The following is a 19623-nucleotide window of genomic DNA, read 5'->3' as shown; positions in this document are numbered from 1 at the left end:
TGCTGGAAATCACTGGCAGAGGTGGACAGTGTCAGCCATTACAGAATTAGAATATATTGAAGTGGAAGAGACCTCTGGAGGTCATCTGGTCCAATGCCCCTGCTCAAGCAGGAGCACCCTACAGAAGGCTGACCAAGGCTGTCCAGTGAGCTTTTTATTATCTCCAAGGATGGAGATTTCACAGCTTCTCCAGGCAACACTGTCAGTCAACCATCATAGTGAAAAAGTTTCTTGATGTCCAGAGGGAACTTCCTGTGTTCCAGTTTGTGCCCATTTGGCTCTGGTCTTGTTACTGGGCACCACTGACACAAGCCTAGCTCCATCTTCTCTGCACTGTCCTTTCAGGTATTTAAGTACATTGATCAGATGTCCCTCTGAGCATTCTCCAAGCTCAATGGTCCCAGCTCTCTCAGTTTTTCCTAGGTCAGATTCTCCAATTCCTTAAATACATTCATGGCCCTTGGTTGTAATATCTCCAGTGTGTCCATGTCTCTTTTGTGGTGAGGAGTCCAGAACTGGACATGGCATTCCACATGTGGCCTTACCAGTGCTAAACAGAAGGGAAGGATCACCAAGACCTTCTCAACAATCCTCACCTTGTCCACCAGGACCCCCAGGGCTCTTTCTGCCAAGCTGCATTCCAGATGGGTGATACCCAGCATGTATTGGTGCATGGCACTGCTCCTCCCTAGGTGCAAGATTTGCAACTTGCTTTGTTGGACTTTATGAGGTTCTTGTCAGCCCGTTTCTCCAGCTGCCAAAATCCCTCTGGATGGCAGCATAATCCTCTAGTGTATCCACCATTTGTCCTAATTTTCAGCATCAAACCTGCTGTAAGTACATCCCCCCATTCTCCAGATCATAAATGAACTTGCTAAAACAGGACTAGACCCAGTACTCATCGCTGGCATACACCAGGAGTTACTGGCCTCCACAGAGACTTTGTGCCACTGATCACCACCCTCTGGGCCCTACTGTTCAGACAGTTTTCTATCCACCTGCCTGCCTGCTCATCCAGCCCATCAGCTTCTCTCCGTGAATCCTAAGGGACACAGTGTCAAAAGCCTTTCTGAAGTCCAGGTAGACAATGCACTGCTCTTGCCTCAACTGCCCAAGCCAGTGATTGCATCACAGAACGTTGTCAGGTTGGTCAAACATGGCTTCCCCTGAGTGAATCGTTGCTGAATACTCCAAAATCATATTTTTTTCCCTTTTGTGCCTGTTACCAGCTTCCAGGATTATTTGTCCCATCATCACCTTCTCAGGGATCAGGGTAAGGCTGACTGGCCTGCAGATTTCTGGGTGCTCCTTCCTATCTTTTCTGAATACAGCAGACACATTTGCTTTCTTCCACTCTCCAGGCACCTCTACCAATGAACTAATGATCATTCAAAGAGGATCAAAAGCAGCCCCGCAGACACCAGTCAGCTCCTCAGCACTTCTGAGTTAATCCCATCATCAGCTATGGACTTACATATGTCCAGTTCGCCTGAATGTTCTCTAACTTGATCCTCTTCCACCAAGGGTATATCTTCCTTGCTTCAGAACTTCCCCTGGTCTCTGTGGCCTGGGATTGCCAACCAAGGGCATTTAGTGACTCAGCATTCTCCATGGCCGGTGTCACCAGAGTCCCTGTCCCACTGAGCAGCTCCACTGACCTCAGTATCCATGCAGTCACGCAATTATTCATGAGGAAAGATGCTCAGTCTTGGTGTCCAGGTCTACTGAGACACATCCTAGCAGTGCCCACCTCTGGGTGAACTCTTACAGTGTCATGTCCCTGAAGGGAATGAAATTATGAATTCTACAATTTTGTAGCATTTCCCCGAGAATCACCTCAAGGATAATTTTTTAGTGGCCTGCCTATGTTCAAAAGGGTTCCCTAGATTGCTCCAAAGCCATGCAAATAAGCATATAACCATTTTGTACCAAAAGGTCTTGACACACAGGAAGCAAAAACCTCAAACAACACAAAACAAAACCAACAACAAAGAAAACAACCCAAAATCCCATCTCTGCTTCTCTATCACCAGAGAAGATTTTTGACAAGTTCTTTTAACTTTTCTGAAAATATCAAAATGTTTTCCTGTTCTTTACAGATGTTCTGGAAGAATGAAAGCTTTACCTTCATGTTTTTCATATTCTGCTTGGATTTTTGCAAACAGAGCCTCCAGTTTCTTTTGCTGATTCTCTGCATGCTTGGCAGCTTCCCTTTCTTCAGCTCGGCTGTTACGAAAAATGTAGGAACCAGCTGACGTCTTTTCCATCCACTGAAATGAAAAGATTAAAACTAAACCCAGACTTTAAAAAGATTATTTTTAACTTTATCTAGCTTCTCTTTCATACTCACTGTTAAACAAAAATGCTTTAAAAATGAACAGGCAGCAGACCTTAAGTTCTTCCACTGTAACAGATAAAAGGCAAAACCCCACAGCACTGGTTGGTAAGTTGTCAAAAACAAGCAGAATGGAGCAGTATCCAAACCCAGATGATTTAACAGCTGAAGAAAACACAGCTTCAAGTAGTGGGTATCAATGTTGTAATTTAGATGATGAATGGATCCACTGGTAGATACATTAAGATACAAACCAATGCTAAAAAATACACCAGACTGCATTCTACCCAATCTGTCTTTCCACATCAGCTGTACTGTCTGTTTTAACACCCTGGGTTAGATGCTGTAAAAGAACTATGATGTAGTTCTGCAGATGCACCTAAACCTTTTCTGCTGAGATGGTGCCATAGGACTAGAGGCTTGTCCAGAACTCTGCCAGAACTGGCTTGCTGATTTGAAGAGGCCAGTGAGCTAAACAAGGAGATCCATGGCTGCTGAAAGTGGTCCCTTTCCTTCCAATCCCATTTTCTGCACAGTTCTGTCTTCTCCCTTGCACTGGGTCTAGCACATATCTGACCTCAGCAGACTGTATCAGTTTGGTAAGTCAATAGACAGCAGTTCATTGTGTGTTCTTAATATTATTATTAGTTACTTTTTCCTAGTTTAATGAATTAAGCTGCTTAAGTAACAGGAGAGGTGAGCTCCAGGTTCAGAACAGAGAAGCAGCAGGAGTGTATAGTGAAAGCAAGGTAAGGAAAGGTTTCAGGACCAATACTTATGAGGCAGTGAATGTTTGAAATAGGCTCTGCCTACCTCATTAATTGCACACCATGTATCTCCTGCATTACTCACAGTTTGACACCTTTAATTAAGGCTACTGTGATTTCTACACTCCTTGACTCTTGATGTAAAAGGAGACAGCCCAAATCTTCCTATAATTTTGGTATGTTGGAGCAAGAGTCTCAGTGTTTAAAGCAGAAACAAGTACATCAATCTCTTGACATAGCCAGATATGAAGAAGCATTTGCCTCCCCAGCCTGGAAACCATTTATTGTGATGCAGTTACAGATTACAGTCCCCTTTCTGAGACCTAAATAAAGGTGGGTTCAACAAGGAAGCTCACATAATAAGTGCTGCAATTTCCTCCATTAAAGTAATGATCTAAATAGCAAAGTAATGATTCAAACCAAATACCTTTGCAGAATTCATTCTACATCAACCAACAATAAAATAATACCTTAGAAAGAAGGCAATGAAAAAACAGTCTTAGATATACATGCCAAGTATAACCTGCTCTGAGGAAAGCTAATAAAATATGAAAGTTGTGTCCTGGTTAAACTGCTTACATTAAAAAGATTGATTACTAACAGAAATATTGTTTCTTTTTGTGTCTGGTATTGTTATAAAACCAAGTAGTTGCAGTGAAGTTTGACTGCAGTATTTAAAATGTCTGGATATCAAGTGGTATTTAAGATTTTAAATCTATTTTACACCATAACTACACACTGTATTTTCACTGATATAGAACTTAAACAATACAGTCAGCTACATGTAAGAAAAAGTAATCCTACAAATGCTTAGAAATATGTAACTTTTTTGTTAATATGTTTATAATAAAACAAGTGCAGTCCTTTTTAGGGTACAGAACTGAAATTCAATTATTTCTGGCTTTTTGAAGCTCAAAGCAAAGCCAACCAAAAGATACTGAACACGAAATTAAATTCTTCTTATAGCAGGATACACCAATCCTGAAATACTAAATACATGCACAATGCAAGAACCACTCCTCATTATTTTACACATAATGGTATCTTAAAAAAAAAATTAGCTTTCTATATTACATCTGATTTGAAAAATGATACAGCAATTCATTAATATAATTGAGATCTCACAGAAACCTGTTAGATGAATAAAATACTTACACCATACCTGAATAGGGTAAGTTCTTTGAACAACCACATCAATACAGCCCACTGCACCACCCTCATTGTAAAGCGACGACAAAGGCACGGGGAAAGGTCTGGGATCCCGATGGAATCCCAGCTTGGTGTGCCATCGCACACGGCGAGTGCTGTTCGCTGAGATCTGAGCAAGGGAAAAGGTGAATGAGAAACTGGCACTGCTAAGGCAAAGTTAATCAACACATTTTATCTACAGGAATATCTATATATCTATTTTCACACTGACCTCACTAAGAATATATCACTTTTGCACCTGAGCAGATCACATTTTAATTCCTTTCACACTGAAGAATGTATTTTCAACAGAATCTAAAAATCGGAAAAGTTAAAATTCTCTGGGAAATCAGAATGTATAAGACAAACCATTGCTTTGTACCAGAGTAGCAATTTCAGTCTTATGCTGAAACTTCACCCTCTTTAAAGCTCTTTAACTAACCTCAAATAAGCCAAGGCCTTCCCCCACCAGTTCACCCTCTCATTGGTTTCTCTCCTCCCCTCATTCTTCCAACTTCCATATTGTCTGAGATGGATAAATACTTTTTTGCAACTTGGTGTTTAACCAAAGTAAGGAGCCAGAACTGCCAAAACACATAGCAAAACCTGGCAGAATTTTATATGACAAACTTCTCTTCCAACCATATTGAATAACACCCTTGAATGACGTCTTACAAATCTGGTTATTAAACTCCAGCAATGCTCCATCTGTTTGTAAAGCCCCAATAACCTCTGTTTACAAAATATGGCTCAACTAAGCAGCATTTATCACCTCTCTCAGTCACATCCAATCAAGCTGAACTAAGATTTTATTTACCTTTAACATAAGGGAATCTGGGGCTTCCAGTGGTGTACATCCATTTTGAGGACCAACAAGCTCTGCTCCATGCACTATGATCTTCTGACCAACAGTCAGCCTTCTTCTCTCTAAGAAAGCTTTGAGAGGTGGATCCAGAAGAGCTCTGATCCCATACCAGCCATCAGTAACTTCAATTAAAGCTGCTGCTTTTTTACTTTCCATGTTCTTATTGCTGCTGCTAGGAGATACAACTGTGTTCAGTGATATGATTTTGGAAATGCACAGTACAAGTGTTTTACCTGCTGCATCATCTCTTTCCATTATTTTTTTGATTGCCGATCGTTTACTTTTATCCACTTCCAAATCATACCTACAAAATAGAATTTGTGCTTCGTTACAGCAAACAAAATCCATCACATTGCTTTTATTTAAACACACTTGTATAAAAGTGTTGGTTACTCATCTACCTGATTAAGCACCACTGTATCAAAGCAAATGTTTTCTACATTTTTGCAGGTAACACACACTATGGTTTTAATGCTGCTGTGTGTAAGTTTAACAATACAAGCATTCTGCTAAGTAGTGAATGCAAGGCAGATGTGCTTATTTTGTAATCCTGATGAAACAGAAAGCAAACAATAACACACATTACAGCTCCCAATATATATACACGTACCTATATTTCAACTGCAACAGGACCATTTCTGGTGTCAAACATCTGTTAGCAAATTCATGTGGGAAAGACACTTCCATGGCTGCCAATTTCCATACAATCCATCTGTAGTGATTGTAAACCCAGGCCTCTGTGATTAGGTTGGGATCCACACCAGGAGTGTCACAGAGGGCTCTGCAGATAAATTGTTAATAAATTAATCTGAAATCCACTGCAAATTTTAACTTCTCTATTACTTAGACTATTTACACCTTTGAAGAATTTCTAGAAATTTTCCAAATTGACTTTGCTTTCTTTAATGGTCAGTGAGGATCGATCACTAGCAACATTAATCTACATAGCAAATTTACAATCCTATAATATCTTTATTTATAGCAACAGAGGTGTACTAAAAATGCACAGTAAAAAAACAGTAAAAATTTCAGAGGCTTTAAAACACCACTGTGTTGGATTTATTCTAGAAGACAAGAGAACTGCTATCTAATAAATAGCATAGCTATCCCAAGTTCATAAGCAACAGTACCTGTAAAACTCCTTTTTCCCAGCTTTTCCCTCATCTGTAGGTATTAGCCATCCTCCATCAGCAAGCTGCATTCCATTTCCAGCTAACAAATACTCCTTACTGAAAAAGTCTTTGATGAGAAACTGGAAAGATTCTGCATTTGTGCTGTTAACTTGTACGCACTGTTTTGAAACACCATATGTGTACAGCTGAAAAAAAACAGATGGAAAAGACAAAATAATGACAATCCAGTAAGAATTCAACAGGCAGTTTAAATATCCAGTCTTATAATTTCAGATTAAATAATTCAACAGGCAGTTTAAATATCCAGTCTTATAATTTCGGATTAAATATTTCTTTAAGGTTGAGACAGCTTTTGTCTGACCTTGCCATTTCATATGTAAACCACGGAGAATGAAGGATTCCCAACAACTGTTTTAGTAGAACAGCAACACAGTGTACTTTGAAAGTGTTTAAAAAAATTCAATAGGTTTGGTACTTTCACAGTACCAAAAGCAAGAGCATTTTCATATAGATTTACCTAAGCTTAAATTTTAACTGCTCTTTTAAACCATCTCTTCATATGCATTTTAATTGGTGGATTTTTTTCCTGTTTGATTATAACACTAGAGATTTATGACCTTTATTATTTGGAATAGTTTTAAAAACTGGATATATGCTACTTAAGTACTGTAGCAACTGGTGTAACACCTACTGTAAATACTTACCTAAAAACTGAAGAATGTATCTATTCAAAAGCTACTGAGTTTTTATTTGCTACTCTTGAGAAACAGATGTGAAACAGAAAATAAAAAGATATCAATATACCTCTTCTGTAGAATAAAAGCTAGGAAACTTCTCTTCCACTGCAGTTTTCAGAGGGATTCTACTGCTTGCAGATGTTTTAATGACATAAAGAGTGCCTGGCTGTGAATGAATATTTTGCCTACATTTCTTTTTAATTCTCATGTCCTGCAGATCTCTGGCACAGCGGAGATTTGTCACCATCCTGGCCATAGCTGCAATTTAAAAAAATCCCAAAACATCAAAACCTTTTAAAAGCATTATCAAGTAAAGATACACAGTCACACTCTAGCAGATTCAGAGCAGTGTTTTTTCTATGCCACTCTGCAGATTTTTAGAAATTGCAAGTCTAAATATTAAAAGTTTAATGCATTTAGAAGGCAGTGATTACTGAAGGCATTTGAATATTTATATAAAACAAATTACATATCCATATTAATTTTATATAAGTCCCTGAACTCAACTTCCATCCACATACTTTTCTCATATGAAACTGAACTCAATCTTCATAGAAAACTCCAGCTGGAAAGAAATTAGTTGATGACTACAGAATCCATAATCCTGAAATTTTGGCCTGTTATTGCAGGATCTGATTCTGCAAATGTTCATACACCTGTTCAAATATACACAAGTCCTTCTGAAAAAAATCCAGATTATTTGACTGTAAATTATAGAAGTAACCAGATGAACCAGAGGATTCAAGAGAGCTTAGAAGGCATAAGTCCACATTCTTAAGTGGAACAGTTGAGTATTCAAAGTCTGCCTCTTTGAAAATGACACAATCAACCACTTATATGGCTAAGTCTATATTTTAATTAGAGGAGAGAAAGAAAACAAGCTTCTGTAAAAGTGAATGAAGTATAGCAATGCTAATCCAAGGTTCCTAGATTATTTTTTCTATGAGCTATATAAGAAAAATCTACTATCAACTGAAACATAACTTATCTTGTTTCTAAGCACTGTGTGAAATATTTTCCTTCTTCTCAATTAACTTTGGAGATAAACAGGATATGCTCTTTTAGGAGTGCAATATAAAATATTAGAAAAGTAGTAATTTCCTAATTTTCCTGCCAAAATAAAAAAAGCCTTAACAAGAAGCTTCTTTTTTATTAAAAACAAAAGTCTGCAAATTATGCAAAAACCCCTTAAAGAATCAGCTCTGATAGTTCATATTCACAATAGTTAAGTGAGTAAAATCTGAAAATACCTAAATTGCCATTTTCTAGGTCAGTGTCTGTTGCATGCTGGATACAAGGCTGCTGATCTTGAGGGTCAGCATTATTTTGTTCAGCTCGGATCTGATTTAGTTCCATCTCTTTGGTCGTACTTTTGCTGATGGGTGAGTCACTTCTGCTGCTGCTGCTGCCTTGTTCGCACGTAGAAAATGTCAGCTTGGTTTTGAAGGGTGGAATAAAAGTTTTAGCAGCTTTGCCAGATTTGTACCAACTTCTCATTTCCTCGCTCTCTTTTGCCGAGGCTTTACAGGGAGTGGAAAGCCCTGCAGCACTGTCTGAAGAGTGCCTGAGAGCACAGTGCTGAAAAATGGCAGGTTTAGATTGGAATCCCCTGAAGTCTTGATCTGGCAGGGTAAGGGTAGGATTCTTGACTTCGTGTCGTTCTTTAGTTGACCTACAGAAATGCAAATATTTAAGCATACAGGTTTCATCTTCCTGACAAAACTCAGGAGTTTTGTATTCTTAATTTAGTAATACAAATTTCAATTCAGTATCAATAAAAAGACAAAATATCAGTCTTTGATATTTTAAACAGAATACTTCCATCTACTGAGAAAAGACACAGTGTAATATAGGGTATAGTTTGTTTAGCATCTCACTGGTCTACTGCAGTAGCAAGTGTTTTATGGTAACTTAATATTTATTTTGTCATAAAATGATTAGCCTTTTATAAAGTTGGGTAGTAAATTATTACTGTGTATTTTTAGGCAGTTACAAAGAAGAACTCTAAAATTTCTCACCCAAAAGGCTGACAAGTTATGGGTTTTAAAGGCACATGGTACATAAATTGTCTTCTGTCTTTGAAAATGCCTGTAATATAATTGGAAAAAAAAATGTTTGAAATGTCACATTACATAGATAGATAGAAATTTACCGCCACATGCTTTATCTATATTAATGAAAATTAACAGAAATAATTAATTTATAGAAAAGTCTTCAGAGTGGATTTAAATAGCTTTATTCTTTCCTGCCCCCAAAAATGTTTTTAAACATCTTCCCATAGAGATCTAAGGGATAAGTGCTCACAATACTGACTTTCAAGAGTTTGTGTCTGTGAGCCAGCAAGATATTTTTAGGCTCCTGAAAGGGAAATGTTTAGCATATTGACTCCAGGTAGGCTCACCATTCAATTTAGAACTCTTTCAGCAACTTTTATTCTTTTATTTGACATTACAACAAAAAAAGGCACATTTGCACAAACTCCTCCTTCCATTTCTGAAGGATATGTTGGAATTATCAATGGAACTAAATCATATCTGTCTGGAATGTAAACCCACTTGTGCTATGCCCTTAGGCTGCAAAGAGGAAGTTTCATATGAGAAGTAATTATATAGTAAGTATCTTACCAGTAAGTACCTACACAAAGTTAATCAATAAAATATATTCTGTAGATTAATCAATAAAATGCATTCTCCCTATTGAGACTAGAATTTGTGAGATTTAGGATTGTGAGAGAGCAGGTAAATTCCTCCTGAACTGGAAATTAAACCACAGTTCTTGCAGAAGGAATATATTTAGAGTCTATGCAATAAGGCAAATCATTAATCACATAATTTCAATTCTGCAGAGACATTACCACAGCAGCTTTCCTAAATTTCTATGACTACATTGATAAATACAGTAGTTAAGCAAACTTATATGTTTGGTTAGGTTATTGGAAATTGAAGAATTCTCAAGATAACAACTGACACTGGATTGCTGCTTAGAACACAAGATGACTAAAATTACCATCAGGGGTGCTTTTTGAAGCTTTCAAAGACCTGGGGGAATTCTTTGTTCTGTTAAATTCAAGCAGAAGCTGCCTCTTAATTGGAGGTTCACCTAGAATAAAAACACAGAGTTTTAAAAGTGATGTTCCTTTCAAGTTTCTTATCAATCAGGACAACATCACTGGAATTTCTAAATAAAACACCAAAGTCAGAGCAAGTAGAATTAGCAAGTTTTCAGGTCAGTTTTCAGGTTTTCATCTCCCCTTCCACAAGGAGTTTTCAACCAGCCCAGGTCCCTGAACTGGTCTGGGTGTCTGTGCAAGCATCAAGTACCAACACTTCAGGCCTAGACAGATCACTTTCAGAAGGCAAGAAACTGCTCTTAGACCAACAATTATTTTTCATATCAAACTAGCAATCTTGATACAAGCAAAACATTGTTCTCACCTACAATGCACAAAAAGGTGAAAATGAAAATATTGCTACTCATTTTTCAATGAAAAAACACTAGATTTGTAGAGAGGGGAAAAAAAGAAGAAAGTGCTCAGAGAGAAAAGGAGCAGCAGATTTCTTCTGTAAGTTTATGGTAAAACAGCAAACCTGTACAACTTCAAAATTACTAATCACAAATTTAGCTTTTACTGTGCATATTTTAAGCCTGGAAAGACTGGATGAACCAGCCTGCAGCAAGAAGAGTTTTTGCCATTGACACCTAGAGAGAGAACCTGAACGTTTCTGTGAACTAAAAATCAACATGACATGCAAAACCCCCCAAAACCTAAACCAATCCACTGTGCAGAAATATGGAGTTGAACATATGTAAGATAAAACACCTACCAAGTGAGTTGTTTTCTTCAAAGTGCCTCTTCCCAAAGGTCTTCTTTTGGAAGTTTTTATCTGGTCTGCCACTGAAGGTCTGTGCAGCATTAATTTGTACTCCAGAACTGGAAAAACTGTCTTCCATAAAAGCTCTTGCACTTTCTACAGCCTCTACTTCCAAGTAATTTTTTGGACTTTGGAGAAGATTAGTATTAATTTCTGCTTTAGCAGTAGCACTGCATGAAATTGCTTCAGACTCTGGTTTTGACCACAGATTCAGCTGCCCTTTTCCAAAAGACTCAGTTTTCTCTTGCTGAAAGTTATTTTTAAATGATGCTAACTGCTTCTTTTTCTGATTGTATGGTGTGTGCTCAGGCATTTTGACATGGTGAGTGCTTGGAAAATACTTTATTTCCTGAGGGCAGATGCTTTTAAAGTCAGAGTCTTGATTGCAGCTTTTTTCAGTTTTGAATTCTGAGATCACCTTATCTGTTAAAGATTTCACACGTTGACCACTGTCTTTAATTGAACTAAGCTGATCTGTAGTACAAAGCCCACTACTCAAAAAGTAATCAGATTCTTCTAAAATTGCCTTTGCTTTTTGATAGGCATCTTTAGAAACCTTTACCTGCTTTCCACTAGCAGTGCTGAAGCCAAAAGCAGAATCTGAAATCAATTCAGGGCTGGTATCTTCTTGCCCTTTTGATGACACTATCTGCATTTTCCTAGGAAGTACTTCAGTGTGCATTTTAGACTTTTCAACATCTTCCTCAGCTAAAAATGCTTCTTGTACATGTGGTGAATGATTACCTTCCATTTCAGAAAAGAGCTGTCTAGCTTTCCTGAGTGACTCTTCTGAAAGCTGTACAGGCTTTCCACTTGCTGTACTAAAAAACCCAAAATTGCTTGTAGAAGCATCTGATGGCTTTATCTGCTTATCTGGAACAAAGTGCCCTAAAAGCTTAATATTCTGCTCAAAGGATTGCTTCTGAGAATTTGAAGGAGACTTTGCACCTGCAGATGTGTTTCCTTCTTGGTGACTGTCTTCATCAGTACTTGCATTTACTTCAATAAACTGGGATGTGGCTGAATTAACCTCTTTACTTGCTGTAGCATTAAAAAAATCAGCAGAATTAGGACACTCAGTGAAAAGGACTACAGATGAATTTCTAGCAATTTCTGTTTGATTCCTTCTTGAGTTAGGCTCAATTTCATATTTTACAGCCCCACTGCAGTCTTGAAACATTTGTCTGACACTTGCTAATGCACTTTCTGAAACAGACACAGCTTTCCCTTTTGCTGTGCTAAACACGGTTTGATTCAGATCACCCCTTTGCTTTTCAGCTTTAAGTGTTGTTTCTTTTAACCTGTTAAAACTAGTTTCCTCATCAAAAAGACTGACTTGTGACTGATTTTGGCAAGCACTGGCTATAGTGTCTGTGAAGCAATTTTTATCAGCAGCAGGTTCATTTAAATGTTTTAAGTTGAATTCCTTGCTGTTACCATTCATGTAAGAGCAGCTACTTTTTGCATCTAAAAGGAGTGACCGATCAGCTTTATTGTTGCTCTCCTCAACAAATAAAGTATTATTTTTATCTCTAGGCACACAGTTGTCTTCAAGGTCATGTGGTACCTTTATTAAATGCAGAGATGCAGCAGAGTGCACAGGAAAATCATCTATATTTCCTGAATCATCCCTTTTTCTTGGTGAGCAGTCCAACTTTTTCTCTGCAAGGAATTTTCCATCTTCAGACAAATGAGTTCTACTTACAGCATCGCTCTTCTGTCCTTGAAGGGATTCCAATTCTGACTTTTCAGGTCTGATATCATCTTTCTTATGCGCATGAGAAGTTACCAAACTCCCTTCACAAGCTTCACCTAGGTCAACAAATGTATCTACTTTAGCAGGATCAAGAACTGCAGCATGTTTAATAGGACTGCTCTCTATTGCCTGATTAATCTGGTCTCCAAGCTCTTCAGCAACAAGCTTTTCATTAAAATTGAGTTTTTCTGAGTCACACTGAGCAATGTTTTCAATACATAAATCACAGTCTTTAAGACAGTTCTTGCCACATTTCCTTTTCTTGATGAGATTCTCAAAACTGTCATTATGTTCCTTTCCTATATCAACATCTGCAAAAAACTGTTCCGCTTTAGCCAAAAATCCATCAGCAATTGCTATTTTCTTGCCGCTAGCAGTATGAAAACCAGTCAGATAACTTCCTTCCACTTCATTTTTCCCCGTGTTTACTTCTTGTTCAAGAGGTATTTGATAATGATGGTAAGAACCTATTTTTATTCTGCTTTCATTCACTAGCAGGTCCTTATCATGAGTGGTGTCTTCTGCCATATTTTTACAATTTCTTTTTTCTTTATCAGAGTTCTCCAAAACATTTACATCTTCTTCTCCGCACTGTACACTGAACAAGGGCAGAGAATGATCCAAAGCTGCATCAGGAATGGATGTATCACCACCAGGAGCCTGAAGTTTTGGTAACAAACATTCATCTTCCTTTCTGTCTTCTCCTTCCTGCTTAGGAGACTGGTTTTCCATTTCGTATGACGTACTTAAACTGTGTTCTTCTGCAATTGTAACAGCATCTTCTAGACATGTTACATGTAATGAGTGGTCTGGCAAATTGCCTTCATCATCTCCTCGATTTGAAATTTGTTTGGAAGTTTCATAATTCTGCTTATGATTTTTAGTGGATAACAGGCTGTTGACATTGTTAATACTACTGAAGCTAACACTTTCAGTATTATTTGCTGATATTTTTGCCTTGTTTTCCCTATTTTCCTTGAATACTGTAATAGTATTTTCTTCATTTTTCTTCTGTGCATGGTAGGAAACAGAACCTGTGTGGGAAACAGCATTAATGCTTTTGAAATCTGAAACACGAACAGTTCTTTCTTTGCTTTCTTTTGTCAGGCATCTGGAAAAATGACTGTTAGAAGACATAGATCCTTTTGAATTGTGACATCTAGTACCAGTTTCAGAAGATTTGAACAAATAGTTATCATCATCCAAGTCTCTGAAGAGCTCTGCAGACCTACTCAAAGCTGCTTTTGAAATATTTATTTTCTTACCTCCAGCTGAAGTAAAGCCTATGAAATTAGAAAAGCTGTCCTGCTTAGCTATGGGAAAGCTCTTATCAGATCTTCTACTTCCATTTATGTCTAAGTTGGTGAAAGTAACCTTTTTATCATTTTCGTGGAAAAACACTGCATTTTCTTTTTCATGTTTCACCAATTCAGTGTCTTCATTTGTGTCTTCCTCCTGAGTACAGTACTTGTTGTTTTCTACTTGATTTTCTGATTTAAAAGTGCTATAAACCCCCACATCTTTGCTTGTTTCAGAAATATTTTCTACATTCTTTGTTCCATTTGTTTCTACAGTTCCTAATTGTTGCAAGCCGTGACTTTGTATTGTGTTGCTTTGCTTTCTAAACTGTGTAAATTCAAACTGACTACCTGTTTCTTCCAAGATACTGGAAAGTTCAGCAATTTCAGCTTCTTGGCTTGCTGTCAAGGTTTGATTTGCTTCTTGCAAGGCTTGTGGAGTTCTAGGAAAGCTTTTACACAAGCCAACTTTATGTTGAGTAAGCTGTATATGCCTGGGCTCAAGAAAACTTGCCTGTGAATCTGAAGAATCAGATAAATTACTGCCCAGCTTGCTTTTTGAATCGGAGAATAACATATTTTCCTTTTTAACTTGATGTGAAATGTTTTTGACTCTTTCCATGGAAGAACCTTCAAAGCATTCATTTTCAATATCCTTGAACAGCATTCTGCCTTTTGCTATACTGGCTTCAGAGAATTTAATCTGCTTATTAGAAGCAGTCTGAAAGCCACCGAAGCCCAGATTCAAACTGCATGCATTAAGATTCACTGATGATTCCCCTTTACACTTAAGGCTCTTGTTTGACATTTTGCTGGAATACATAGGTGCTACTTGTTTATCTTCTGCAGAAATGACTTCATTTAAAGAATTATTATCTACACAATCTAATGATTCTTTAGAAATGTCTACAGCTACATTACTGAATGCAGCTGCTTGAGGGCTTTTGCTGTTTTCAGCTGGCTTTGGGTCTTTATTGTTGGCTACATCCTCTGAAAAGGCAGCTGCATCTGTTTTCTCCCCTTGTTTTAATACAGTACTGTCATTTTCTGAGCACTTAATTCCCAAGGGTCTGTGTACTTCTCTACAGTCAACTCCTGACCTCTGGTCTGTAGAATGCCTTTTACTGGGTGATAATTTATTGCAACAGTCACTACTGACTCCAGTTATGCCAAAGTTGATCTGACACAATGTATTATGGGAACTGCTGTTTGTCACAGATACAGAGTCACTGTGAGTATCAGCCAAGAGTTCCTTGTCCCTAGGAGAAGACCCAAGCTCTTTCAGGCTCTGAGGTACAGCAGCTCCATTGTTCACCTTAGTACTCATGTCCTTATCTTCTTCACCTTTCCCTAAAGCACAGCTTTTAGGGAGAAATCTGGAACGTTTCCTTGCCATTAGGCATGCTGAAGTCAGAACTTTACGTTTTATATTTGAAAGACTCTCATTATTTAAAGAATTTTTTATGTCTTCTTCCAGTGTATTAGATCCTTCTAAGCATTTTATTGATGCAGCTGTTTGATCCTCTCCTGCATTTTCCCCCAAGTCTCTCAGGTCTTGTTGTTTCAGCCTATCACTGAAGGAATTATCAGATGAGTTATCCATTATATCCATTTTTAAAGTAGAAGTGCTGAAGTGTTTTGTCCTTGTATTTGATTCCAAATGCTTTCTCTCAGCAGGAAGAAAGTGGTCTACAACACAAGACATTACAGAGAAAAATCTGAATAAATTTATTCAAACAAATGTAGATTCAGATTTTCATAAAATTTTGGCAGATTAGATCATTTCTATACAAGCTTAACAGCAGAACCCAAAGTATCACTTTTGTTCTTAAATGCAAATGCCTTGACAAGGCTGGAGGTCTCTTTAACCTATATTCTAACAGCCAGAAACAAGAGATTTGGCTGCAGCTAATGGTACCAGGTAAAAAACAATAAATAAATTTTTACTTGTAATGAAATTTCAAAAGATGGGCTTCAACCCCTTGTGTCTCAACATAAGGATTTGTTTCAAATTTAAAGTACTTCAACTCCTAATTTAAAGTAATTTAAAGTAATTCTTCTAGTAAAAACAGCACTGAAAAAGATAACTGAGCTTGTCATTTACAATAATGGTTCAGGGTGGAAGTTTCTATTCCAGAAACCAACCTGTTAGGAAAAAAGTCATACCAAGATTACCTGAAAATGATGCTATCCGTATCACTGTATAACAGAACAATCCCATAGGTTGATTCCCAACTGCCCAGTTCCCTTTCCACAAACACAAGATTTTACATGATTTTATCTAAAACATTTACACGAAAGGCTCATAATAAACAATGAATCCTCCACAAATGATGAAAAGCTTAATAATGTACCTTGTTCAACATCACTGGCCACCAGACAGCCTCTAAATTCGTATGAATCAGATTCCAAATGCGGCAATGCAGTATGAATAGGTGATTCAGAGGTTACTTCTTTCTGTATTTTTTCTTCTTGATACAGTAAAGTATTATTTAGTCTATAAATAAATTTCTTGGGTCTCTTTCTCAGACTCGGTAACATCTTCAGGTTTTTAAAGCCAGACTTTGTAAGAGTATTTTCACTATTTATTAAATGTAGGTCATCACAGTTATCTGGAGATTTGGCACCACACAAATGTGGGTGAACATCAGTTATGACAGATTTGGAAGCTGCTTTTAAATGTGTGGAAAGCTTGTCACGGTGGACTACAGAACACTCTGTGACATTTGCATGTTCAATTAAAAAAGAATTACAGTTTAAGCAGCTCATTTTGGAAACCTCAGCTGCACATCCTTTTACTAACTCTGGATCTTGAACACTCAATGACACAGATTTTACTGGAGTTATTTCCAATGTTGGGTTGTTTTCAGTGTTTTTCATTTCACAGCATTTTTCCGACAAATCCACACTCAACAGCTTTTGTGCTTTTAACAAGCCTGAAGAGTTCAGTAAAGATGTTTCCACAGCATCATCCTTGGCCATTAGTAATGACTTTTCTTCTAAATTTTCCTCCCTATGTAAGTTGGAGGGTGGAGAGCTACAGACAGACATCTCCAGGTGAGTTTCGTCAAGACCAGACAAATTCAGTTGAGACCACTGGCTTGATGGAGAGTGCACACCTTCTTTCACAGGCCTCTCAAAGGACTTGTGTGCTCTATAACCATGCACATCTCCTGAGTTCCTAAGAGACTCCAATTCTTTTTCATGTCCTATTAAACAGCCATCTTTATCATCTCCTGTATCTTCACTGGTGTTTTGGAGTAAAGAACTGTTCACTCGAGTACAGTGGTTGTTTTCAGTCCAGCTATTTGTTTTGACTTCCTGTGAAATGCCATTCTTTCTTCCATTAGGCTGCTGAGAGGGAACATTCTCCTTTTCTTGTGTTTTATCTGGATTTATCTCATATTTCTCTACTGCATCCAGAGCACGTGGCATCAGCAGAAGTGTTCCACTGGGTTCAGCTGGCATATTGAGTGTGTCCTCAAAGCTATCCATCTCACCCAGTAAGCCATCTAACACCTCTGACTCTAGAGTTTAGAGAAGATGGAGAGAGGAAAAGAAGTAAGAAAATCAGCTTTAGGAAATAACTTGGGAACAGTATTGGTAAATAGAGCTTTCAATTTTACAGTCATTACCTTACTCAGGAGTGAGTTGGTAAAGGAAAATGTTAGAGGAAACAGGAGGCAAAGGAAATACATGTAAACGCCCTGGCCTCCTGAGCTCTGCAGTGGCTAAGTCTGCCAAGATGAAACCTGGCTGCCTCAAAATAGTATGTTTTTCCCTCCTACAGACAGAGAATGAATAGTAAATTTGACAAGATAAATATATTGATATTTTCCTTCCAAAATTTACACCTGATGATAGATAGCAGACAGGTTAAGAAGCTGTCAGTTTACTGTTATATAAAGATTAATTATTAAATTGTCTTCTACTATGATATAAAATAGTACAGTATCTAGAAAGATTTAGAAGTAGTCTCAATCTTTTAATTGATTAGGAAGCCTTTAAGTCGTTCCATGATTGGCATAAATATTAGAAAAATAATGAGAATTTTTTGTGTTTAGAAATAACATGCAATGGGGGAAAAATAACCCAAACTCTACTATGTAGAACTTATACATGACAAATAAAAATATTACCTTCTCAAATGTATTAAATGAGACCCACTTATCAGAACATTCCACATTCAAAACCAGGTTTCATTTATAGACTGCTTTTTAAGGCTTTTTCTTATCACAGAAATCATAATAAAGTACCTAGAAAACAGTCCTCTGATTTCCTTATGCCCATAACCAATAGCTTAACTTTTTCCATTAGCTTTTTTTTAGGTATAATTTTTTTTACTTATGACTCTAAAACTTTTCCTACTAGAACTTTTAAATAGCGTAATATCCAAAAGATTTTCCATTTGGAAGTCCATAGAAGATTTCCCAGTACTTGGTCATTCACAACAAATTATTTGCAATACATCCACTATAGATTCCTGCTGATGTTGTAGGCATAGAAAGTTACTCATTCTCTTTACTTTCTATTTTTTGCCTGAGTGGTAAATGAGATGTCAAAAAGAAGAAACTGTAACACTACTGATTGAGCATACAGGTAGGTCATCTTCCTTCACTAAAGTAGGTTCCTCTGAAGCAACTTCTGTGACCATAACCTTTCATCCTGTGGTAAGCTGTCAGTACAGCTTACTACATAGACACAGCTTATTTGTTTTACTTAAACAAGAGACATTACTTTTTAGGATTAAAGAAAACAAGGATTAACTGAAAGACTGTACAGATACTGTCTGTACACTGAATAATCTCATGCCAGGGAAAAACAAAAATCAGGGAAATTAATTCTGACTTCTAAACTTACTGGAGGGTGATATTATTTGATGATTTGATATATTATGATCTTATTTTCTTTAACTAAAACAAAATGTATACTTAATAAAACTTATTGTACTTTATGACACTATTCCAGAGAAAACAAACATCTGAAAGCTACAAATGTGGACCTGTCCTTTTTATATAGGGCATCTTCAAATGCCAAATTATCAAAAAGAGAAGATGTAGGAAAAGGGAAACACTTGCAAGTTATTTTTAACTCTTAAAACAAATGGTCTTCTTCTCCCTCTTATTTTTCTCAGACATTAACTTATCTTGTCTACTGCAGTATGCAATGTAATAGGACCTACTGGAACACAGACCAAGACCAAGTAATTTGTGCTTAATTTCTAAAAGTATTTTGCTAATTACAGATTAATACATTTACTACCAAATACATTTTTTTCAGCACATTTGGACCTACAGTGTAAAAACAGCAGGCCTATATCACTCTGTAAGCAACAATGCTTCCTGATGCTAGCATTCTCAGCTCTCCTTATCAAATTCTAAACTGATTCTTTCAAAATTCTTACATCTACCACCAAACCTTATTTTTAGGGCAGGTCATTCAATTCAGATAAGGAGACATAAAATCCTAAGGATATAGTGTCCTGTCTAGCCAGCATGAATCCCTACAGCACCCTTTTACACTCATGCATGCTGCACCAATTTCTGGTAATAATCTCCCCTTCTGCCATCATTTCTCAACTAAAATCAAAAAACTTCCCACTGAAATTTACACTTTCACTTGTTCACTGATGTGATCTAAAAACATGGAATGAACGTATTTTCCCCTTGTCT

The 19623-nt window shown here is 37.2% G+C and overlaps 1 protein-coding gene across 1 annotated transcript in view; it reads right to left on the bottom strand.

Annotated features, from left to right (window-relative positions):
* BRCA2 (BRCA2 DNA repair associated) overlaps positions 1 to 19623 on the bottom strand; it is a 33217-nt gene that overhangs the window by 6187 nt on the left and 7407 nt on the right. The window contains exons 9-19 of the mRNA XM_066544890.1: positions 16306 to 17478; positions 10850 to 15640; positions 10032 to 10124; positions 9044 to 9113; positions 8276 to 8697; positions 7093 to 7283; positions 6286 to 6473; positions 5766 to 5936; positions 5108 to 5459; positions 4265 to 4420; positions 2126 to 2270 (exon numbers count right to left, since the gene is read on the bottom strand). Of these exons, the coding sequence (XP_066400987.1) occupies positions 2126 to 2270; positions 4265 to 4420; positions 5108 to 5459; positions 5766 to 5936; positions 6286 to 6473; positions 7093 to 7283; positions 8276 to 8697; positions 9044 to 9113; positions 10032 to 10124; positions 10850 to 15640; positions 16306 to 17478 (7752 nt within the window). The remainder of the gene's footprint in view (positions 1 to 2125; positions 2271 to 4264; positions 4421 to 5107; positions 5460 to 5765; positions 5937 to 6285; positions 6474 to 7092; positions 7284 to 8275; positions 8698 to 9043; positions 9114 to 10031; positions 10125 to 10849; positions 15641 to 16305; positions 17479 to 19623) is intronic.

The sequence above is a fragment of the Molothrus aeneus genome, chromosome 2 (assembly GCF_037042795.1).
Source record: "Molothrus aeneus isolate 106 chromosome 2, BPBGC_Maene_1.0, whole genome shotgun sequence".
NCBI classification, from domain to species: domain Eukaryota; kingdom Metazoa; phylum Chordata; class Aves; order Passeriformes; family Icteridae; genus Molothrus; species Molothrus aeneus.
This window is presented reverse-complemented; position numbering and strand designations above follow the sequence as displayed.